Here is a 25,388-nt window from a genome sequence, read left to right on the forward strand (position 1 = left end):
ATATAATTTATATGCAAACTTATAAATCACTCAACACAGAGCAGTGTGGCAGTATAAACACGTGATTATAGAACAAGCAATAGTGCAAGACATAACGTTTGATTTTTCAAGATGGGCTGTTAAATCTAATATTCGTGTTAATCCGTTTCACAGATAAAAGAGGCTTACTGTCAGAAAGTGAGCTTATCTGCAACAGGCTTCTTCATGTAAGTTATCTTCACCTTGTTTTACCTGAGGGTACATTTGTCTTCTGTAGTAAGACCAGTTACCAACAGGGGAAAATTAAGATGGAGCAACTTAATTGCTCTCCTTTACAGTAAAGCATTTAAAGTTTTATGTGATCAATGTGATTAAGATTGAGCCCTAAACAACTATTTTCACCACAGGGGCCCCCACACAAGTGTCGACTGGGAAAAGAGTGAGGGACAGGCCTACTATTACTTCACCTTTGGAGCCTGCTGCTCAGAAGTAGAAATTGACTGCCTAACTGGAGATCATAAGGTGCCTCTGTTTAAAGGGCTTGAAATCAGAGAAAGTGCAATTGACTTTTTCCTCATGTCTCTTGTCATTTCCACTGTCTTTTAACTGTTAACACTTATTTGCTGAATTGCAGAATATAAGAACGGATATCGTGATGGATGTTGGCCAAAGCCTCAACCCAGCTCTTGACATCGGGCAGGTATACATGTACTGTATGCTTTCACAACTGCTTCTGTGTGGCAGATTAAAAGTATCTGCCCAATAACGCAGCCAGTAATCCAAACACAATCATCTTTGTACATTCTAAGTAATAATACATCAATTTCAATAACTGCTTATCAATTCAGGGTCATGATGGACTGGAGCCTATCCTGGGAAAAACTGGGCACCAAGCAGGATATAACCTGGACAGGATACTGAAATACACACACAGGGCACGCACAGACACAGACACTCACACACTCACACCAGGGCCAATTTTACAGAAGCCAATTAAAATACTAGTATTTTGGACTGAGGAAAATGGAGCACCCAGAGGAAACCCACACAAACACAGAGAGAACATGCAAACTCCATCCCAGTAACACCACAAGATTTGAACCCTGGGTCCCAGCGCCGCAAGGCAGCAAAGCTCACCATAGCTCCACCATGTTGTCCTGCTCTGCAAATCAGATATTCAATTCCACTGAATGAGATAAGGCCCATCTAGCTGGTTGGGTAGTTTGTACTATAGCTATCAAACTAATTCTTGAAAGAAGGCAAAATGCTGGCTTCAGCAATAGCAAATTCCATACTCGTATAACACTTTGCATAGTGAAATGTATGCTTCACGTACAGCTGGATAAGTGTATACCAGGTGTTGGCAGGGTTGACTTTGTCAGTACCTTTGAGGATTTTATATACTTGTATCTGGTCCCCTCATAGACTTACAGTATCTGTTCAAGACTAAAATATTCAGTTACTTTTACCTGTTAGTGTAGAATATTCCCTGAAGCCCCTACCTTTGTAATATGAAGCACTATCTATTTTTTAAAAAATAAAGTAGAATTGAGTTTCAATTAATTTGTAGGTGTAGGTGTTATGAAACACACAAAAAACTTCAATAAAAAGGAAAATAAAGAACATTTCAATTTTAAAGTACAAAATTGTTGTTTTTGCTAGCATTGTGAAATGCAGCATAATTTGTAGCTGGATGTTGTATGAGACAAGGATTAAAAGTATGCAGATTAGGTGAATATATTCTTGTCATAATTCTAATCAGTATATTATTAATATATATGTACTCATTATATATATATGAGTATATGTACAGTATGTGTATAAACTATGACAGGAACAAGTAAAGGTTTATTTCATGCTGAAAAAAGAAGAAAATAAACACAATGTTTCAGCTGTGGGGCCTTCTTCAGGTGTGTAGAAGTGTATGAAGAACATCTGAAGAAGGCTCCACAGCCGAAAACATTGTGTTTCTTTTCTTCTCTTTCCAGCATGGAATAAACCCGTACTTGTTCCTTTGCAGCCTACGCATGCTGACGCAGCTCCCTACTTGAACTAAACCATGACAAGGCTGGTACTGCCTTGAAATGTGAGGATCCTGGGAAGGAAACTGATTAACTGACATGAGTCCTGAGTCATGTTTGTGAATCAGTCTATCCTGGGAAATCAAACTCCCTCCTGGCAGGACCTAATTTAGGGCTGGGTAGCATCAGTGACAGAATGTCAATGAGGTGGTCAGTAAGGATGATTAATATAATTAGTTATACATGATCATAATAGCATAGAGAAATATAAAAATATAAAATTTTGTTTTTCAGATTGAAGGGGGTTTTGTGCAGGGGCTTGGACTGTACACCATTGAGGAGCTGAAGTTCTCTCCAGAGGGAGTTCTTCTGACAAGAGGCCCATCGGATTATAAAATTCCTGCGCTCTGTGATATCCCACCCCAGCTGAATGTCTCTCTCCTGGCAAATTCAATTAACCCACATGCAATCTACTTCTCAAAGGCAAGTTGATTCTGCATTTGACTTTTTCTCACATACAGTACTTCCATAAGTTATGGGAATATGTGGCAAAGCCACATAGACGTGCACTGTACAGTTCAGCTGAGCAGTCTGAATTAGAGCTATCTGATTTCATATTTAAACTGAATAGTGAAACCAAATAAGACCATATAATAAAACTCATTTTGCTAATACAACTGTAAATGTGTTTTACTGTGATGTGATCGCTGAAAGATTGAATTCTGTGAAATGAATGTAGTGCAAGTACAAAATAGTACAGGTAATAAGGGAAACCTGATTTTGCAAACAAAACTGAAGCAGATAGTTTCAAATGCAATGAAACTTGCATTAGTATCCGAAGATCCTAGATATGAAATGTAGGATATTTGTTAAAATATGACAGCTTTTGGAGCCTATAGTATATTGCAACTAGAAGGATGAGTGGGATTCAATCCGATCGGCTTTTTTCATGAAGATGTTCCTTAGAGGGAGGGTGGAGCACATTCTTTATGACCTTTTGTATTCAGAGGTAAGACATATATTTCAAGACATGAAATACCTGTGTTCTATGCTACATGTAAAAAGCAGGGGTTTTTATTTCAAATGCCTTGTTTAGTTCTTAAATGAGATGGAACTTGTGCTGCTCTATTGCAGGGCATTGGCGAGCCAACTGTATTTTTTGGGTGCACCATCTTTTTTGCCATCAAAGAGGCGATTGCTGCAGCAAGGAAAGACAGTGGGCTGAGTGGTAACTTTCCCCTGAATTCCCCAGCCACCCCAGAGAAGATCTGCTTGGCCTGTGTGGATCAGTTCACACAAATGGTATGGCTTTCTGATTAAAAGTACAGTATTTTTCTTATTTAAGACTCAAGAGTGTTACAAACAGATCCACCAGTAAATAACATTGTTCAAAGAATCCCAAATACAGTGATACAAACTCCTGATCCTGGAAATTCAGTGTTCCAAATATTTGTTTTACATAACCTACAAAATTTGACAAGAGTTGTAACTTAGACCAATTAACCCAATGATTGATTTGGTAAAGTCAGTAGGAGTTTAGATGCAATAAAAACAGATCAAGTGGGTTAGATATGTTGTGCTAAAAACTATACCAGAGTGTCCTGGTGCATGGGTGATCAAATGAATATGAAATGATTTTGCATACAACCCAAACAGACAGGTCCTCTGGTACCTAAAACAGGCTCACCAATGCTAAAGTATCTCAGAGGCATTAGACTTTTTTATGTTAATAACACATTCAAGGTGAACTGGCACAGAAGGTGTAAGAGTGCTCCCGATTCTTTGTGGTATCTTATCTTATGAATAGTGATTCATTGACTTATGATAATGAACAATTTATCCATGATTTTCTAATTCTTAATAAAGACGTTTTCTGCAATTTGCACTACCCAATAGGTCTAATTCAATTAATGAAAGGCATTTATAATCAGGGCCGGATTTTGGTGTTAGTAGGCCCTAGGCACTTTCACTCCGAAATGTACAAAAAGAGGGGTAAACGCCAATCGAATTATGTCGATTGACATGATGCACTTAAAACTATTCTAATGCTAAACCACATGATCGATGGAGCGAGTCGAGCAACCATCACTTCGATACTTCTAGTTTCTAGAACAGCCGCTAGATAGCGTATGAGTATTGACTTGGAGCATCTAGAGTCGATCGCAAGCATCGCAAGCAGCTTGTTTTTCGTTAGTCACTAGTGTTTCCCTCCTTCGTAGACCCTAAAAATTTTGTAGGCCCTAGGCACTGTGCCTACAGTGCTTAATGGGAAATCTGGAACTGTTTATAATATCATATTTATTAATAAAAAATATTTTGTCAGTTTTTTTTGACAGTTCCTTGCAAAAGTGTTCAGTGCACGGTTCTTATTTTGTTTCTGGACAGCCTGCAGTCATGACACTTTGAAATTGCATTTAATATTGTTATATACACAACATACTCTACACATTCAAAGCAGAAAAAAGATCTGAAAGAAAAATTGAAACTTCATGACTGCATAAGTATTCGTACTCTTTTCTGTTGCCAGTCTTAATTAATTTATGCATGGAGAATTAACAAAACAAGATAGGGTATTAATTGAGTATCCTCTTTTTTGGGCATTAACTGTGGTTCACAATAAATACACCTGTCTCTGTAAGGTCCTTTATTCAGATTGCAACTTTTAAGCTTAAGATTCAAACATGAAGATCACGGACATCTAAAAAAACACAGGAACAAAGCTGTATAAAGGCACAGATCGGGAAAGAGTACAAAAACATTTTAAAGACCCTCAATGTTTCTTTAATCATGGTGAAGTTGATCGTGAAGAAGTGAAACGCACACAGACATGCGAAGATCAGTTACTCCAAAATGAGCAGCTGGGCAAGGATGAAACGGATGAAGGATGCCCATACGAGTCCAACGTTGACCTTGAAAGCATTACAAAGTTCAGTAGCTGAGATAGGAGAAAATGTCCTTGGATCAACAATATCCCACTCACTCCACAAAGGGGAACTGTATGGATTTGAAATAATAGCTACGTGAAACAGCAAAGTTGTGACAAAAGGTTTTGTTGTCAGATGAGACCATAAAACTGTCACTTTGTGATTCAAAGTGCAAAGGATTTTATCTGACACAAACCTAGCTCAGTCAAAACCATTCATACTGTCAACCATGGTAGTGTCAGCATGATGTTATAATTCTGCTGCTCATCAGCAGGGACTAGGAAGCTTGTCAAAGATGAACATAGAGCAATTTACTGAAAAATTTTGGAGACCTAAAACTGGGACAAAGATGATCAAAAGCACATACCAAAAGCTACACTGAAGTAAAAGAAAATAAAAGTCCTGTGTAAAATACAGTTGTAAATCAGTGAAACAAAAACTTGACAACTGCTGTTCTTAAGCAGGCTTGAGAGCTTGAGCTAATCTGCCAAGAAGAATGGGCAAAAATTCCTACAAGCTTGTGCTTGGTAAAAAAAATGCACCAAGCTTGTGTTGTGTTGTTTTACTCAAAAAACATCACAACTGTAATAGCTGCCATAGGTGTTTCCACCAAATATTCATTTGGACTCCAAGGGCCAAATGCTTATGCAATCAAGATATTTCGGGGTTTTTTTTTCATTGCTTTTCATATTTTAGTTTAGTTTTGCTGGCATTTATTGTACCTTACAGTATCTTGGTCTTAGTAGTCTTCAGTTTGAAAAAATCAGGTTTTAAATACAATGTTATAAGCTATCAGTATCAAAGATGCAATTATATGAAGTTTTATGTGCACATTGAGTGACTGAATATCCTGCAAGTTGAGAATTAAGGGCTGCCATTTTTGTCTTGCTTTTTCAGGTACCTGCTGCTGAGCCTGGAACTTTCATTCCATGGGCCATTGAAGTGTAAAGACAGTACACAGATCCCAAGTGTCTTACATGTATCAGTGTATGTTTTTAGAATTTCTTTGCATTTTATACTTCTCCTATCAAAATCATGAAAATGTTCAATTTTCTTTCTTGTCTTCAGTTGTTATCTAATGCTTGACTGTTTTCTCTTATCCAATACTAACAATAAAAAAAGTTCAACAAAGACCTTTCAATTCCATGTATGTTTTTTTGTGTTGTTCTTCATTTTATTTGTCTCTGTAACATAACACATATGATTATATGTTGCTAACAGTGGTGAAAATAGAACTACAACTTTGAGTGTCACTATTTTGTCTGCAACGAAGACAAATTTCTTTCATATTACCCTTCCAGAATGTACTTTCAAAGTTAACGTTAACAGTGAAGGACAAAAAGTGATAACTGTGGAATTTTCATTTCTGTTTTTAAATGGTGGAGTCATCTGTGTCACAACAACATGTGACACAGACTTATTGTGGACGGTCTACAGGGAGAACTGCCATTCATTGCAGAAACAAACAGAAGCAGAGATCACAGAGATTACAATAGCAGAAGAAGTGGATACAATTGATTCCCCTTTGTGTTTCCCACACAGTAGACAATACAATTTATCACGATAATATGTCATGTCATGTCATTTGCCAAACCGCTTTATACCATACGGCACGATAATATGTGCAGTTGAAATAGTTTTTGGTATAAAAGAAATAAAATTAGTGCTATGTTTGTCATAAAAATGACATGCCTACAAGCAGGCAGCACATTATATCTAAGTACTATAGAAAACACTTAGTTTTATCAGCCACTGTTTTAATTCTGTGTCATTTCCAGGACAGGACATCTTGAGAAGCCACGCAGCTGTGCAGATTTTCAAACTATGGATGTGTGACCTGGTGACGATCTCTTTCACACAGACATAAAAATGTGGTCGTGTGCGCAGACTCTGCCCCAAACCAAACTGGTCCTAGTACATACTGTAGCATCTAAACTGATATAATGGAGACAGTGCATGTGCTGTCCTTTCAATCTACAGAACCTGCTTTTTAACAGCCCAAAAGCTCTTTCAGACCACTCTGGCTGAAAAAAGCCAGTTAAACTGCTATTGTCAGTCATGGAACGCAGTCACGAACAACTGTGTGGCTGGATAGGCTGTAGATCACCAACGATAATGCAGATCTTCAAGTAGAAACGACCGAGTATTTTCCAGTTATAATCTGGCCACCTCTGTTATTCAAAACACACAAGCGTCATGTCAGATTTTCAAAATCCACGGGCTTGGTCAAAACTAAGAATAAAAACATTGCACGTTTTGGGGGAACTAATTTTTTCTATAGCTTGTTTTCTCGGCTCAGCATAGTGCTCCGTCACACCACCGTGATATACAGAGGGAATATAAAGACGGACATTCTTAGTGTTTAATTATTTCTCACGTACTGGAAATGGCATGACATTGTACATTAAAATCAATGTTTAATGTTACATTATAAGACTACTTTTCGGCTTTCGATTTTGATTTATTTACATTCATTTATACCTTTATGAAACAGGCTACTTTAACTATATTGTTTTGTATACAAATATAGTTTATATTTTGAAGTCCGTGAAATACACAGTCAATTCAACTGCATCCACTTGTTCAAGGACCACCGAGACAGCTACCGTCGCATCTCTTTGGTTCTGCTGTGACCGTGACGTCAGGCGCAGACTCCGACTTTCCAGGAAGTGTCGTAAACTCTGAGTTTGCTAGATTTAGTGCGTGTTAAAAAAAAAAGATTTAGTGCGTGTTTATTTAATTACTGTAGTGTGGGTGCTGTTTTTTTGAGCTCTTCAAGAAAGGTAAGAAAACGAATCTGTTTTTTTAGTGGTGAGTACGACTATCGTTTTGAGGTATTTCAGAATTTTTACAACTTTCAATATGTTGGTATCGAGCGATGAATACGAAAATGGTTGCCTTTTGAACAACATATTCTCCGTCCCATATTCAGACGGAGAGCAAATGTGTTCATTAAAACTGAAACGGTTCATTTCATTACGTTATACTGAAGGTCTCAAACAGAAATAACATCTTGTGAATTTGGGAATATTTAAGCTTTTTATTAGCTGTACAAGTTCAGTTATTTTGAGGTTAGGGTACTGTAACGGAAAGAAACAGTTTCTTTATTAAAGTTACACGCATAGGGACAGGGGAGATACACCATCACATCTACGCAGACACAAGAGGTAAGAGGGCGTCTCCAGCCTTGTATACGGGCGGTTATTATATAAGATCACTTTATTGGCCATGTACAATTTCTTGCATGGGGTCAGAGCGCAGGGTCAGCTATTAGGCAGTAGGATTTATCTGCCGGCCGCTGGATTTGAACCGGCAACCTTCCAGCCACACAGGCGCAGATCCTTAGCCACAGTGCCACCGCACCTTTGTGGATGAGGTTTTGAAAGATTTATGTAAGACAATACGATTTGGTGTTCTTTCTTAAATTTAATGAAAGTGAAACTGAGCAGTGAGATGTTATTTTTGAAATAGAACTGAAGAAACTAATGCTGTGTCATGGCCGAGTGTTCTTGGACGTTCTGCTTGTCATGGTGTGTCCATCCCTAATTTTTAAAAAAGGGGATTTCAGAAAACATAGTTAAGGTGGCATTTTTAAGATTGTGATATTCTTATTTTTTTATGATTCAAATTTTTTAAAATCCAGTTATGCATACTGATATTATTTATTGATCTGCCTTTACAACACAGGCCTGTAGTCCTTTCTCATATTTTCTGGAGGTATTGTGGTGACAAAAATGGATTAAATGCATTGAGATCAATACTACTTATTTAACCAGAACTGCAAACACTTTTTAATAGAATCTGTTCTAATTTAATCTAATTTTGTACACCTTCCAGGTAAAAGAAGAGTTTGAGTCAACAGTTCACTTTCTTCTTCAGATCTTCCTGACAAATTAAATTCTTCCAACACCGATTAATTGGATCAGAAAAAAAGACATACATTAAGAGAATATTGAGAGCCCTCTGTCTGTTCTGCATGTTTCAGAAAATTGTACTGTGTGTTTTCTGCATCTTGGTTTTGACTGCCTTGATCATCACAGTCTCTTTATTTAAGAATTTACAAGACACGTCGTCAAACCGACAGCTGGATGTGATGTGTTCTAAGGAGATGCCGGATAGTTTTTATCCCAGTGCGAGTGGGATGGACAGTTGCAGACTCCAGGTGCCCTTCAAGGAGCCTGACAAGGTAGATCATGTGAAATAAAGGTATCTTGCAGGTAGTCCAGACAAACTCTTCTTCATTCGTTCTTGGTGAAGCTGGGTCTGGCAGCTCATTCCCAGTGACACTGAAGAGGTCCAAAACCTGTGTTGAGTTTCCAAGCGCATATAGAAGTCAGCTAAAATATATGGAATATATCGCATAGTCTAGAAGTCATAGTTGGTTGTACGTACGGTATATTCGTAGTGTTTTGAATGGATTTTCTGAGCAGAGACCCTTATCCAGGCCAAATACAACTTATCCAAAATTTACATTAAGTGTAAGTACATAGGAAGCAAATTCTTAATTTTGCAAAATAAAGTTGGAGGTGCAACATTAAAGGTGCACAAAAACTAATAATGAAATGCCAAAGCAATATGAAGTATATACCGTGAGTAGTAACATCCTTAATCATTAAATGTGTTGGCGGGAAAAAATCCTTTGAGAATCATTTCCTACTTGTCATCTCTTATCTAATTACTGGGAGTTGCCAATACAGCTGCCTGGATACAGTTTATCTTAAATTCAGAGTTATTGCAGGAAAGGTAATTTGTTCCACTAGTTTTTGATGACAGGCAGCATCATTTAAGAAAGATAAGATCACTTTATGAGCCATATACAGTTTCTTGCATTAGGAATTTGTCTTTTTGCATACCCCAGCTTGCTCTCCATGAGACACAGACAGGGAGAGAAGCTTGGGGTCAGAGTGCAGGTCACAGTGCCCCTGGAGCAGCTGGGGTTAAGGGCCTTGCTCAGGGGCCCAATGGAGTAGGATTCCTTTGCCGGCCGCGGGATTTTAACTGGTAACCTTCCAGCCAAAAGCGCAGATCCTTAGCCACAGTGCCAACGCTCCGCCCCCTTTTTATTATTTCCACATAATAAAAAGCTGTTTGCCTTTAATTTGTGGCCAAAAGAGATTTTTGTTCATTGAATTTTAAGACATTTTTAGAGCTCTGATGAATTCACCACTAAATGGTGACTACAAGCTGCATCATCCAGATTTCAGCAACGTGAAATAAGCTTATGTTGTCCACAGTAAGGCTTGTTCAGACGTTCTGTAATCCCTTCCTCCCTTTGAATCTTAAGAGAGATTTTTGAGCTGGTAAACTTTTTTATGCTGGATCAACCAGTTTTTAAAATGATCGTAGATGTTGGCTTAACTGTTAATTGCTGTGCATATAGTAAGTAGCAGAAATTACCCTATAGTACACCTCTTGCATGCACAGATAAATATGCAAAAAAGAAAACCTTTTATTGACTAAGGCAAATAATCAAAACAAATAGTCACAATAAGTCCTCCAATAAATAGTCTGGTAGCAGTGACTTAAAAATATGGCTGGGTGTCACTATTAATACACTACTTTAAACATGCATGCACATATATATGAATACAGATCTTTTACAGATGAAATATTGCATATCTTCACAAATCTTTTCCTTTCCCTTTACATGAAATCCGGACCTGCCATCTTATTACCTAGGGATGTGACTTAATCACATCCCTAGGTAAGTATAACATTTTCTTTTTTTCTGTAGTTTTTTCCATTTTAATTTTAATTACATAACCAAATCAGTGAAGGTTCTCCTTCACACACTTACCTCTTGGTATCTCATGGGCAGTGTCATCTCCATCATTTGCTTAGATATTTGTCTTCCTTCCCTGCTTTGACCTCTTTTATTTGGATTTATATGGTATTTCGTTGTCATTGCAAAATCTTCAGTTCAGTGAATGTTTAACTATACTGAGCCCTTGATGCCACACGTCATCTCAGCTCATCCCACAAATGTGGAACGGGGCTATAGTCTGTCGAGTGAGGAAACCCCATGTGGATCTCCCCATGTGTGGACAACAGATTGGTCTGTTGTACACAACAGTTGATGTATCATTGTAGATATCTATGTCACACTTCCTCATGTCCTTCATGGTGCAAATCTAATCTCAAAAAAAGAAGCAAAGAACAATGTACTGTATTTCTGTTGACCTATTAAAAATATTCATTTTCTCAAATTGTACTGTCATGCTCAATATTAAACACAATGAAGCTGAAGAGGCCTAAATGAGGTATGCATAAAAAAAATCTAAAAAGTCAAATGAGATGGTTGATAAGTGTAGGTAAGATCAAATGTCTTGGAGAAATAGCTATAATGTCCAGTGTAGTGCTTACAGCCTTCTATTGCTCGGTCTTTAAGACATTATTTGAAATACCTCTCATTTTCTGCTTGCCAGGTGTCTAATCCCTCAGTGACATTAGAGGAGAGATATGTGGCTGCCATGGTGCTCAGTGGAGCTGGAGATGCTCTGGGATACAATAATGGGAACTGGGAATTCTCCCGGAGCGGAGAAGAGATTCATACGGAGCTGACTAAAATGGGAGGCCTTAAAAACATTGATGTGAAAGATTTTAGAGTGAGTGATGACACAGTCATGCACCTTGCCACAGCAGAGGCTTTGGTTAAAGTGGGGAAGAAGCCACAGCTGCCAGATCTATATCATGTCCTTGCCCAGAAATACATAGATTGCTTGGATGACATGGATGGAAGAGCCCCTGGTAATTCAACTAAGATTTTCTACTAATATTTAACAGATTTCTTTTTTGTAATACTCTGTTGATTAATATTTAATGTGCTAACTAACAATTACAGGAAAAGTGCCTGTCCAGTAGAATGACCCAAGTAGTGGCGCACCATGCACCCAGGGCAGCATTAAAACACCTCTCCAATATACCTCTTCATATCAAGACTTGAAAAGTGATACATTTCTTTGATTCAGTCCCGGGTGTCACGCCAAAAGATCAAACTGAAAAAAGAATGAACACTGCATTGATTAAGGGCCTTCACAACATCAGTTTTTTATGCGATGTTGGTAATCTTTGGTAAACTTGCAACTGAAGGGAGAGCATCAAATATCGTGGTTTGAATAGGTTGTTTTTAAAAAAGATATAGTTTGAGCTGATAGTATAGAGAAGCTGGATGCAGAACATTACAGCCAGTATAGGGCTATGACACAAATCACCTTTTGTTGAAGAGTGACGGTCTGCTGTGTCCTTATTGTAGGTGTAACATGTATTGCGACCATTCAGTTGTTGAAGCCACATGTCAAGGATGGATGGAAAATCCCATTTAACCCCAAAGGAGGTGGCTGTGGTGCGGCCATGAGGGCTATGTGCATCGGGCTGCGGTTCCCCCACCCTTCCCAGGAGGAGCATCTGGTGGCAGTAAGCGTGGAGAGTGGGCGGATGAGCCATCACCACCCCACGGGCTACCTAGGCTCCCTGGCTACAGCCCTCTTCACCTCTTACGCTGTCCAAGGCAAGCCCCTCGAGCAGTGGGGCCGGGGACTCCTCCACACATTGGAGAACGCCAAAAGCTACGTCATTAAGTCAGGCCACTACACTGAAGATAACCTACAGGCCTGGTGAGTGCTTTACACGGGTTCAAATGTATTGTTTGTGGGGCTTAACCAGTAATTACAAAGTCATTTCATATGACAATTTTCAGCCTTGAAACAGCTGTCAAACCAGGATACTCCAGTAGAGGCAAACAAATGTAGAAACCAAGAGATTGAGCCTGAAGTGTCCGTTCGTCAAGCCAAGCTTGATAATATACATACAAGGAGCATTGTATTTGAGGCTTATTGTTGTATTACTCAGAGGGGATATGGCTCTACACATCATATATATACTTTTCTCTACACCCTCCCCCTTCTGTCTGTGAAGTAGCTTTCTGAAGAAACTCCAGGACTCAGAAAGCACTTAAAACTTTTAAGTTTATAAACATTCCCCATCAGGGAGTTCAGCGTGAAGGTTAGCGTTTAGCATGTGGATTCAGCAGGAGGCAGAAGACTTCACGTTTCTGTTGTACATGGTTTAACTTCTAAGTACAGTACGTGATTTTATCACAGTCGGTAACTATGTGCTTCATGGATAATTTCAGTTAAGTTTATCATTAGAAAAAATGAATTGTTACATTATTATTTGAATAAACAGTGGTGTTACATTTTTATAAATCCTTAAAGGAAAGAAGAAAGTTGCATAACACAAAGAACAAGTTATGCCACTTATACATTTTCAGGTCCAATAATTAGTGTAATCTTATGCCTATGTTATTGTGTTGCAGGGATTATTTTGAAAACCAATGGAAAGCCTATCTGAGCAAAAGAGGAATATTGGATGGAACAAGTAAGGCCAGGTTTCCAGAGGTATATGGTGTCAAAGAGAGAGATGATTTCTATAAATCCCTGAGCTACAGTGGCTGGGCAGGCAGCAGTGGTCACGATGCACCAATGATAGCATATGATGGTCTCCTCCGAGCCGGCGACTCCTGGACGTCTCTCGCTGACCATGCTTTCTTTCATGGCGGAGACAGCGATTCCACTGCCGTCATTGCTGCAGCCTGCTGGGGTGCCATGTATGGTTTCCAGGGGGTCCCTAAATGCAATTATGGAAATCTGGAATATAGGAAGAGACTGGAACAGCTTGGGAAACAGCTATATAAACTCAGTCAGACTGAGAAACCAGTGTAACTGCCCACATTTTAAATTAAAAGGGTGAATATAGAAAATATCTTTTGCGAAATATATAGTTTTTTTTAAATATATAAATGTATTATATATATAATAAAACTTTCAAAGTACTATGGTGATCTGGGAATAATTATTTAAGTATACTTTAATAAAAAAAAAATAAAATGCTTTACTTAAATGAAATGCAGCACCTACGTATGCTGGGTAACTGTAGTCCTTATGCACCAGCAGCCCGTAATGCATTGCCAATCAAGTAGAGAACTAGAAATTGTTTCACCAGTTATATTAAAGGGAACTTTAGGTAGGCCAGAGCACTGCTTGGAGTAGAATTCAGTCAGAATGTTAGGGTTATCATCCCTTAAAATAATCCTTATGGTACTTTTAACCCTTATGCACAGTGTCATTAATCACATAATCAGTCCAGTTGTATAACGCAGAGTTCAGGGGGAACAAAACACTGGATACACCTGATCACCCAGAAACTGAGCTCGAGCCCCTCTCTGTTCTCAGTAACCAACCAAATACAGCCTTGTATGGCTCTGATATTCAATGAGATCAGACCAGGAGGTGGTAGTGATGCTATTGCAGGTAGACTGATAACTGCCTTGATTATATAGCTGTTTGAAAAGAACCATTAACTGCATAGAACAAGTAAAGGTTTATTCCATGCTGAAAAAAGAAGAAAGTAAACAACGTTTCGGCTGTGATGTTTCCTTCTCTTTTCACCATGGAATAAACCTTTACTTGTTCCTCTGCAGCCTACGCATGCTGACACAGCCCCTTACTTGAACTACTTCAGCCCATTAACTGCATGTCAATCACTGGTTTCTTTAAAACATATTTGCACTATACAAGGAAATATTTAGTCAGTGCATTTTGAAAATTATCCTGGTAGGCAGGATCACAAACAAAGTAGTATGTTATACTATATGCCCTACACATTGAACTTAAGTGTACTGCTCTTAAGCCAAATTGCCGCATCTTAAAAGCCAAGCCAGATAGAGGGGCTGGCCTGGGGAGCTGACCCTAAAGGGAATATCAGGTTGCTACTGCAAGTGGTGTTGCTAAATCAGTAGGTGGCGCTCTCTATCAGAAACCCCAAACTTGTGTCCTAATATAGTGATGGAAGTTAAAGTTCCATATTGGGCAGGTTCACAAAACACCTGGCTTCTCTATGAAACTAGCCCCAGTTACTACTCATACATTATGATCATCAAGAATCAAAAGACCTTTTTGAAGGACCGTGACCAGCTAAGGTAATATTTTATCAGCCTGCTATGGCGGCTGTATTACTTTATCGAAAGGAATAAGGCCATATGTTATAGAAATAAAGTAGCCTCATGAGGATGAATTTTAATGTTATAATTTTATTGTACTTAATTGATCCACAATGACTTACAGATAAGTGACATTTGTTGGCCAAAAAATGGAAACACAAATATAAACCCAATAATATTTGGGGTGTCATCCCAATACAGCCTGTACGCCCAGTGACATACTGTAGTCTGCGCTCAACAGGAATGGATATGTGTGACCATTCTTCCACAAGACAGTCAATCAGCTCACGTCTGGTTGATGGAGGTGGAAAATCGTGTCTCAAGTGTGTCATTCCAGAATATGCCCTAAATGCTCCACTGGGTCCAGATCTAAACAGCAGATCTGATTCAGAGGGCCGAATAAGTCTCTCCCTTGAATCACTTTAGGCACTGCTGCTCGTGAAACATCAGCAAGGTGATCTGTCTTGGTCACTGAAGGTCCAACCAAACATGCCCCAGCAATCACCCCTCTTTCAAAGTCATTGAAGTCTCTTCTTGCTGCCATACTAAACATAATAAGGCATTTCTGTATATATGAATCTAAGCATGCTGGGATGGTATTTGCTTAGATTGTTAGATATTTGCTGTGTGGAAGCCCATGCTTTCAATATACTTGGTGTCACTCATTTACCCAGATGTTACCATTTTTTGTCCAATACCCGTACATTCAGAAAATTCCTGAACTGTAAGTAATGCAAAAGGTACAGTACACATTGTAAAGTGGTATAACAAAAATTGTGGAATTCACCTTCATATGTTAAGCTAATTAGCTGACGGATATGGTGAGATTCTATACAGCCTACACAAAATGAAGGCTCAATATATATTTGTACAAAATTATTGTCTCCTGATGACATGAGAAATGTTAGATGTATGTCAATATGCAAAGCATTAGCGTGCTTGATTATACTGCTGCATTTTGGTCATGAAACCAAACACAGACTATCACCTCATCAGATTTCACAAACTAAGCAGCACATATGGCCTAAGAACATCCCCCTGGAAGGTACAGATAGCAGCCATAAGTGTGGTCTCAACCTCATTGATTGATGACAGAACTTCAGTTCTGGTAAAATGTTTTTTCTGTAAATGTACTGCATTTGTACCATGACATCAATATGACCCATTGCAGTTAAAAATACCCAATGAATTGGAGAAGCAAGAAAAACTACAGCAGTGACATTTCAGATTTGAAGATAAAATAAGCACCAGTGGATAAGACCTAAATGCACTATTGAACAAAGCTATCATCAGCTTGTTTTTCCACAATAAATTTAACAATTTAGCATGTGAAATGAATAATTAATACTAATGACAGTGTGTGAAATTACAGTGTCCTAAATAAAAGAATTTTAAGGTATATCTAAAAAAATCAGTGGTGGTACAAATAGGCAAATAAAAATCACGACTGATTCCTGTTTTCACACGTTGATAGCCCATGGCTGGGAGCCAGGCTCGGTGGCTGGAATCTGCAAAACAAAATCGGAGAGCATTTAAATGTTTTTTACTGTATTACATGCACCACTTTTAACCACATTATTTTTATAATGATTCAGAATCTGTAAGAACACCAGAGCTGGCATGGTTCTGAAAACATGGCATACATCAACCTGTGCTGCTTTACTGTTTTAAGCAATGTGCCTGTCACCTCTAGAACCTTGCTTGTATTTACGCAGTAGTTTGCTTTCACAGCTGCATGTGCCAGGTGCCATTAAAGTAACAACCAGTGTTTCTGTTGCTTTATCATTTGAAGAAAGCTGTTTTTCCAGCAGGGCTGATTATATCACATAGAAGGAAACCTTAGGGAGAGACAGCTGCACACATTCAAGCTAAAATCTACAGTATAATAAGATACGATTTTTCTGTCCCCTGAGGGAAATATTTTATGGACACCCAGGACTCCTGTACATTTAAATGGAATGCAAACAAAAAAAAAGAAAAAAACATTGCACATTGTTCTATTCCAAAAAAATAAGAGAAACATTGCACATCACTCTATTGCACATGTACAGTATAACACATAACAACATGTAACATTTATAACACATCACAAAAACATATTGCACTCAAGTGGGTTGTAAGAGTCAAAATTGTGTTTATCCTTGACCTTTGCGTTGACAGCTTTAATGGATAGTGGAACAATGGAATGTTTGTATCCGTTTGACTTACATTTGGGAACCCTAAAACGTTTGCCAGCAGGAAGAAGTTGATATTCAAAGTTGATGTGGGAAGGATCTGGTATAATTTTTCCTGCCTGTTTGATTATGGATTTTTCAAAGATTGTCTGCAGGGAGGGGTGCTGTTTCACTCCCATGACCTTCAAAGCTGTTTGGGTGAGGCGGGTAATTTGCGATTTTTAAATGAACTGGTAGATTACCAAACCACACTGTAATACCATATCTGATATTGCTTTCAATTACAGCACGGTAAAAGAGCTGCATAACTTCCTGTAGAACCCCAAACACTCTTTAGTCTTTGCAGGAAATATAAGCACTGCTGAACTTTGGAACAAACACTCTCAACATGAGTAGTCCAGCACAGGTTACTGTCTATGTGTACACCTAAGTACTGATATGAATCGACCTGAGTGATAAATTCACTGTGGATTACTGCATGTGAGTGATCACCAATGCAGGTCTGCTGAAACATTACAAAATCCTAAGAAAACGTATAGGTGTAGTATATGGTAAAGTATAAATTTCTAGTTGTAGGATTGGCTATGTGCCTGATACTTGCCAGAATAGGCTGCAGCTTCCTACGATCCTGAATTGGAAGAAACAGTTAAAAAATGGTTGGATGGAATGGCTACCTAATCCCGACAACAGACAGTAGAATTTATAATATTTTACTATTTGCCACCAGGGATTGACGTATAGTCTGAAGCAGCTCGGGAATGAACCCTCACCATCTGAATGAAGCAGTCGGAGCAGGCATGGCAGATCTTCTCCGCAGTGGCAGGGCTATCAAGTCTGAAGGGTCCTTTGAGGTCCCTCTCCTTTCTGGCAGCTGACACAGCATCCTTAATGGCAAAGAACACTGAACTTCCTAGAAACAAGACTGGCTCACCAATGCCCTGCAGGAAACAGATCATAGGTTAACATCTACTTAATAACATGCTTCAGTAGACAATATGACTCAAACTTAAAAAGCCAAAGAGAGATTTTTAGCCAAAGAAGGCCCATTATAACCAATAAACCAGTAGTTTCACACACAATGAGATACAATGAAAACCATAACCAAAATAAAGTATTCATCATCTCTCCAGGGAAGTACAGTACGACCAAAAGGGATGTATGGTGGATATCAAAAGTCTACACACCCTTATTGAAATTTCACCTTTTGTTGATCTAAAGGCTGAAATCAAGACAAATCATGTCAGACCTTTTTTCACCTGAAAGTTTTTTATTTTTAATTATTCTTCCTAAACATGATCCATTTGTTTTTCACTTAAATATTGTGGGTTACAGGATCTTATTAAAGGTGAAAAGGTCTGACATGATTTGTCTTGATTTCAGCCTTTCACAAAAGGTGAAATTGGTGTGTAGACTTTTGAAATGCTGGACACACTGTAGACGTGTATTAGGCCTTGTGAGGGAATCTACATTCCCAGCTGGAGGGTTCAGTTCGGGTGAGCCATTCCAGTGCTTGAAAAGAATCAGGTGTTGTCACTCAGCGAAGCTGAGATTGACAGGCCTTAGTTGAGTACACCTGTTGACCAATGCTGATGAGAGGAAGACGGTATGAACAGGAGCAGTGCTGGACGGATCTTTGTGTAGAGGAGACAGAGAAGGGAGTAAGACAATTATAGTTAAATTGTTATTGTTCTTTAGGAATTTGGAATTAGTTCAAACTCGTATAGTTATGGATAACGTTTCTAAGTATAGACAGGCCTCTGATGGGAGTCAGGTTTTTTTTTTGGTTTAGTGAAAAGAATTACTGACAATTTTGTAAAAAAACGTGAAACAAACCAACAGTTTATTGATCGGCCTTCTGACAGGCCTATACTTACTTTGGATGAATAAATAGCATGTGGGTTTTGCGAACCGGCCAGCAGATACACGTTGAACGTTAGGGGAACATCACAGACAGCAGGTATTTTATATTGTGCAGGACCACGTGTGTACAGAACCCCCGAGGGAGAGAACTTCAGCTCTTCCATGGTGTAAAGCCCAAGACCTTGAATGAAAGCCCCCTCAATCTGAAAGACAGAATGCAATCACTTGCAGCCAATGGCACACCAATTGAATTTATCTATATACTGGATATGGTGTGGTGTGCTAGATGTATTGTGGTTTAGTTATTTCCAAGGAATAAATTATTCTAGAAAATTAAATGAGTGTATATGTGCTACATCAGGCCAAGAAGTACTGGATTTTTCCAGTGTTTTAAGCTAGAATATTTTTGCAGTGTTTAGACCTTAATATTTAAGAAAGGGGGCAAAGTATAATGAACTGGAAGATGGGATTGCTTCTTTAGTCTTATACTCCTAATTGCAGGGTGCTGCAACTAAACAGTGGGTTAAAAGAGAAAACTGCACAGTGGGTTATATGGGTTTTGGCAAAGGGAGAACCAGGAAATCCATCCTTTATCCCAAGTGTGCCAGTTTGTTTGGATGGATGCCATTTCAATAATGAATCCAAGAAAAAATTAAAACCACAACAGGATGAAATACCTTCACAATATGCATTTAATTGCATGTTCCTCTGAGGCAATACATGCGTGAAGCCTGTGACCCACTGCAGTCTTTGATGACATACAAACTCTTTGTTTTGCGATTCGTTGCCAAACCTTTGATGCAGCAGCTTTGAGATGCCTATTCTTGGGGTGTTGTGACAACAATTGTTTTTCTTAAAATACATGCTTAGCTTTACTTATATCTGGAGATTGACAGGTCAAGTCTTACGATTTTCCTCTTTTGCCTCCTAATGTAACCTTGGTAGCATTTGCGATACGTTTTATGTCTTTGCCACACTGCCTGGTGAAAAGCCACTCAATAAGTATGGAGACATTTGCTTCTACTGTATATAAACAAACACGTTTCTGTTTTCAGAATCTGTTCCAGACGTTTTCTGCCACCATTAGATACATCATCATCAAATATGAGTGAGACCATTCCAAGCCATGACATTAAGTCCACCATTCTTCACTTTGTGCAGGCATAATTTATTTTTAATCTACAATAATACATGTAAAACAATAGAAGATGTAAACATGTATTCTGTCTTCTCCCATTCTCCATACAATACTCCTCACCTGGCCAATATCAACAGAGGGATTTATGCTTCTTCCAGTGTCCATCACAATATCTGCCCTGATATTCTGTTCAAAAATAGAAATAGTCATGTAAAAGTTCTTCATGGGTCTTGAATCAAACAATGCAGGTCATTGCAGACAGGAGCATTTTAAGCTTTTTAATTTAGCTGCAAATGTGATCTATTATAAACATTTGCAGGCCACCAGCTAGGAAAAGACTGATTTGAGAATTACCTTGTGGTCTCCAGTCAGACAGTCAATCTCAACCTCTGAGCAGCTGACTCCATATGTGAAATAGGCATATGGTCTTCCTTCCTGCTTCTCCCAGTCCATGTATAGGTCATGGCCCCTAAGCACAATACACATTCAATATTATACCCCAACTGAAGGAAGGTTTCACCTTTGTAAAGCCTATCTATACTGATGAAACTTCAATCTGGTTGATTCTTTTGTGATTTTAGGTGACATGTGTCCAAATCATATAAACTTGAGTTTTTCAAATTGTCTTCAATTGCCAAGTGTCCCTACCATCTTGAAATGATTTTTTAAAATGTCATAACAGAGCCACTGTACTGTGAAATGATTGAGCTCTTGGCTTCCTGTGAGATTATGGAATTTAAAGCCTCTTCTTACTCCTGGTTAGAGTTGTAATACACCCTTGAAAATAAGACTTCATTTTAAAGTCAGTGTTAAAACAAGACTTTAAAATAAATGGCTTGCTGAAAGTCATCAAGGATAGTTGTAGAGACTAGATTCACCTAAAGAGACATTGATCATGCAGTTTCTTACCATTCATCATGCCCCACAACTAATGAAACTAATACATATTAACAAATGTTTAGCTTAAAAATTAATTCTAATACAACTATATAAACATTTTACATGAATAATCGTAACTGTTTTTAATTTAGGAGTTAAACCCGAAGGTTGAGATTAGATCCGGAATGTTCTCCACCAATTTTACATTCATTCTTATGGGAAATTAATATTTTGTTATGCACTGTTTTGCCACATAAACTGAAACTGCTAGTACCCACCCTGCATTTTCAGTTGACCAAAGTTATTAAGTATGCTCATTTGCGTCAGGAGACTGAAGTCTCTTTTGCTGAATACAACTAGACAATATTAAAAGCCTTGAAAAAAATTACAGAATTGAAGCATTCAATTCAGACAAGAATTCACAGTTTCACACAAATGATAAATAATACCTGTAGAACCCTGTAGACGAAAGGCTGATTTTCTGAAAATATGCAATTTTAATCTAAAAAAGAGAAAAAAAGGGAAGATTATAGATTGTAAAGACTGTATAGACTGCTAACTAATGCATAAGAGAGGCTTGAAAACATATTTTGTACTGAACTAAACTGAAGATTGGTATAAAATAAAGTTCAAGAGCTGAATTATTTTGAAGTCAAGACATCAGAGAACTGGAATATGCAAACACATACTGTATAAACAAAGTGACTTACATTTTTACATGCAGTTTAAATGATTTTTCATATAAATCTATGGTCTTTGGATGAATCAAGATAACTTTATCTTTATAATATCAATAATGAACAAATGTGGTTTAGTATTAGTATTACCACATGCACGCATGAGTATTGAACTGTGATATTTAATCTACCCAGTCTTGCCAAGTGCCTTTGGGGTTCTCGTGTATGATGGGCTCCAGCCTTTGTAACAGGGTTTGGCAAGCATCCTAGAAAAACATACAGCAAATGTATTCCATTGGTTTATATAATTCTATTTTAAAACAGGTTGACGAACACACGTCTGGTCACAAAAATCTGAAATCCCATGATTTAAAGAGAATAAAACATCCAGGTATACAGATGCAGCCATTCAAAATGGGTGAGGTATTTCGCGGCATACCCCGGTGGGCGTGTCGCGGTATCACGCGGTGTCACGCAGTATCACGTGGTTAATCGCGCGTCATTTGACGCTCTGCCGGAAACTATCCGGCGTCACCTTGTAAAACCGCCAGGGGGAGCTTAACCTCTCATGTACAGCATTTGAGCCTTTAATTTTGAACTGTGTATTACAGCATGTTAATCTTCAGTCATTAAAATGTTGGTATATTTTATGAAAGCAAGATTGCTCAGTTGGACAAAAGTACACAACCTACCTTTATCAGAAATATTTATGCATCAAAGCCTTTACCGAAGATATTACTAATAGTATTAATAATGGATGACTTTGGACAAGCTGTATACTCAAAGTATAATTTCTTTAGCACATTTGTACAAGCACTTGGAATCTGTCCAAGCCATACTTTGTCAGGCATTTTATTTTACTTCAACGTGCATAAAAACTCCCTTGCTTTTAACAGGGCGTTTCATAATTTCTAACTACGAAACCGATTTAAAATGCGACACTTATCATTCAACTAGAGCTCAAAATACCACAAGGATCCTCAAGAGCACAGCAAAGACTGTATTAAAAGATACTTGTATGAGATACATGAGAATCCAGGCTTTTTTTTATCAATGCTTTCTTTTCCGTATACCAGATTTCATGGAACCACTTCAGAAGGGTGTCAGCCAGTCAGATTCCAGGAATCGGTACTTTAAAGGAAAAATACACACCGGTATTCCATTTCTCCCTAACGATTTTAAGCATTGAAGTATTTAACTAGCATGTGAAATAGCGTGTGAAAAAGTGGTAGTTTTAAGCTTTTCTGCTAATATAATATGGAATCGCGTATCTAAAGAATTTAATAACGATATGATTATATTCGTGTACTGCGACAGGGCTGTGTAGGGCTGTTTCGCCTCCCTGTTCATGCGTGTTGTCCTGTAGCCTACTGGTCTACGTGCCTGGCTAACAACTAGCAGGTTGTGTGTTCAAATCCAGCTGGTGCTGGACTTTTCTTTTAACAAACATTTCTTCGAAAAAATAGAATAGCGATATCATGGACAATCAACTGACTTTTATATTTCAAAATATCGCAACATGATCGATTCTAAGTCATTTTTGATAACAATCAACAAACAAACAAACATTTCTTTGAAAAAATGAGACGTTTCCCTTGGTCAGAGATATAAATATATAATATATAAATAAATTAAATTTAACTAGCATGTAAAATAGCGTGTGAAAAAGTGGTAGTTTTAAGCTTTTCTGCTAATATAATATGGAATCGCGTATCTAAAGAATTTAATAACGATATGATTATATTCGTGTACTGCGACAGGGCTGTGTAGGGCTGTTTCGCCTCCCTGTTCATGTGAGTTGTCCTGTAGCCTACTGGTCTACGTGCCTGGCTAACAACTCGCAGGTTGTGTGTTCAAATCCAGCTGGTGCTGGACTTTTCTTTTAACAAACATTTCTTCGAAAAAATAGAATAGCGATATCATGGACAATCATCTGACTTTTATATTTCAAAATATCGCAACATGATCGATTCTAAGTCATTTTTGATAACAATGAATAGTCACCTTCTTCCCTCCTGACAACGTTCCCTGCTTCTGTTTCCTGCTTCTATTGTGTGTGTGTGTGTGCAACAGAGTAAATTTTTATAGGAGAAATGGAGGCTGGACAGTATGCGTTACAATATAAACATTTATATTGATTTAAATCGTGTTCTGATTTAAATCGCAAACGCGTGTTTAATTATATGTGTTTTTTAATCATAATCAGGCTAATGCAACATAAGTCGATACAGTATCTTTGTCTTCTAGGTATCTTAATAAACTTTCAGCATAGCTTTCTACCCGTTTAGATTTATATTTCTTGGGATTTTGGGATCAAACGTGGAAGGATTAGATTGTAATACGTTTTAGAAAAGTGTAATCTATACCTGCCCAGACTGTACGCCTTCCTAAACTAGGAACTACACCTGCAGTAGTTCACTGCTTTAAATACATCGAATTAAGAATGTTAGGTGTAGCACTTTAGATCTTTTTTTCTGAACCAGTGAAAATCTGATCATGTTCCTCTATAACAATAATAAAAAACTTTATTTTACATATCACCTTTAAAAGTGGCATCTCAAAGCAATACAGTAGATCGAAAAACAGTTAAAAGGGACCAAAGTAAATACCAGACAAACGCAAACGCGTTTTTAATAAAATGCTTTTATTCATTCAGCAGGGAGTGAGAGGGACATCCAGCAGAGAGAGACACACACACCGGTTTCCATTGACAAAAAGTAATTGTTTTTTTTACATGTTTTGTTTGTGGACAGACTGTCCACAAATGTGAGACTGTCTTTCTCAGACTTACATTCCCGAATGTCCCCCGCCCCGGTCAACAATCCTAGGAAGAACACGAAACAGCCTGTTAATAAAATTGTTACAATTTTGTTCGGTCAGTTCTTCCTCCCAGAATTTATAGATCGCATCGATCAGTTCCTGCTTTGTGGTGGGCTTAGCGGTTTTCCGAACGTAGTCTTTCAACGAATGCCAAACCATCTCTATCGGATTTAGATCTGGGGATTCGGCTGGAGTTTTCACCCAGTTCACTCCTTCTGCTATAAGCCTTGCCCTTGCTGCTGTGTGTTTCGGATCGTTGTCTTGAAAGAGACGGTGCCTAGATCCAAACTGCTCCCTGATATATGGGGCAGCATGCTGTGTGACCACGACGTCCTCGAAGAATACACGGTCCATAATTCCTTCAAAAATAAGAAGTGGTCCCGGGCCTCTTCTAGATATACCCCCCCAGACGTGAACCTTCAGTGGATGTTTGGGCTTTGGCTTGTCCACATGTCTCCCCTTTTTACAAAATGCCATTGTTGAAAACTGTTCCAGAGCCACTGTTGTTTCGTCGGTAAAAAGTACATCCTGAAATGCCTCCCCCTGTTCAATCCATTGGAGAGCTTGCTTGAGTCTTTCCTCTTTGTTTTTTAGCCTTATCATGGGGCATGTGTTGGTTTTTCTGTATCTCCATCCAAGCCTCCTGCGTACTCTTCTTATCGATGTCGGGCTAATATTCGCACCGAGGTCAGCCCATAGCCGTCTTTGGACTTGCATCGCCGGTAGCTCATCATTTTCATCAGTCAGTTTGTCGATAGCTCGCACAATAGGACTTGAAAAAAAGAGATCAGCAGTTAGTTTTAAAAATAATGTGCATAGTTGTATTTACATGCAAGAAAGGTATTTTTAGAAATTTATTTACCTTTGAATCGTCCTCGGTTTAGATTCTCTTTGCCTCCTCTCCCCTTTATAATGCCGT

General features: G+C 38.3%; 3 protein-coding genes across 6 annotated transcripts in view; 2 read left to right on the plus strand and 1 right to left on the minus strand.

The window, feature by feature from the left end:
- The window catches only part of aox5 (aldehyde oxidase 5), a 51,955-nt gene extending 45,900 nt beyond the window's left edge, over nt 1-6,055 (plus strand). Inside the window, exons 30-35 of one of the 2 annotated variants that reach the window (XM_088930474.1) lie at nt 154-206; nt 387-501; nt 614-679; nt 2,295-2,432; nt 3,135-3,302; nt 5,822-6,055. In XM_088930474.1, coding sequence (XP_088786600.1) covers nt 154-206; nt 387-501; nt 614-679; nt 2,295-2,432; nt 3,135-3,302; nt 5,822-5,872 — 591 coding nt within the window. In that variant the 3' untranslated portion in view covers nt 5,873-6,055. Of the gene's footprint in view, nt 1-153; nt 207-386; nt 502-613; nt 680-2,294; nt 2,484-3,134; nt 3,303-5,821 lie in introns of both variants that reach the window. The other variant, XM_088930473.1, reaches the window with a different exon arrangement.
- A 1,516-nt stretch (nt 6,056-7,571) lies between these two features.
- adprh (ADP-ribosylarginine hydrolase) lies at nt 7,572-13,755 on the plus strand. 3 transcript variants are annotated; one of them, XM_088931314.1, is made up of 5 exons: nt 7,572-7,707; nt 8,979-9,110; nt 11,350-11,671; nt 12,177-12,537; nt 13,239-13,755. In XM_088931314.1, the coding sequence occupies exons 2-5, from the start codon at nt 9,018-9,020 to the stop codon at nt 13,642-13,644; spliced, it is 1,182 nt and encodes a 393-aa protein (XP_088787440.1). In that variant the 5' UTR covers nt 7,572-7,707; nt 8,979-9,017; the 3' UTR covers nt 13,645-13,755. The 3 variants fall into 3 exon arrangements, with proteins under 3 accessions (XP_088787440.1, XP_088787439.1, XP_088787438.1); XM_088931313.1 differs by having other exon boundaries at nt 7,581-7,707; nt 8,762-9,110; XM_088931312.1 differs by having other exon boundaries at nt 7,594-7,735.
- Nucleotides 13,756-14,995: 1,240 nt separating this feature from the next.
- aox6 (aldehyde oxidase 6) overlaps nt 14,996-25,388 on the minus strand; it is a 70,045-nt gene continuing 59,652 nt past the window's right edge. Inside the window, exons 29-35 of the mRNA XM_088931199.1 lie at nt 21,841-21,915; nt 21,422-21,474; nt 20,448-20,562; nt 20,214-20,279; nt 18,970-19,158; nt 17,866-18,033; nt 14,996-16,429 (exon numbers count right to left, since the gene is read on the minus strand). Of these exons, the coding sequence (XP_088787325.1) occupies nt 16,382-16,429; nt 17,866-18,033; nt 18,970-19,158; nt 20,214-20,279; nt 20,448-20,562; nt 21,422-21,474; nt 21,841-21,915 (714 nt within the window). The 3' untranslated portion in view covers nt 14,996-16,381. The remainder of the gene's footprint in view (nt 16,430-17,865; nt 18,034-18,969; nt 19,159-20,213; nt 20,280-20,447; nt 20,563-21,421; nt 21,475-21,840; nt 21,916-25,388) is intronic.

This window comes from Atractosteus spatula, chromosome 13, assembly GCF_055471065.1.
Source record: "Atractosteus spatula isolate fAtrSpa1 chromosome 13, fAtrSpa1.hap1, whole genome shotgun sequence".
Taxonomy (NCBI): Eukaryota; Metazoa; Chordata; class Actinopteri; order Semionotiformes; family Lepisosteidae; genus Atractosteus; species Atractosteus spatula.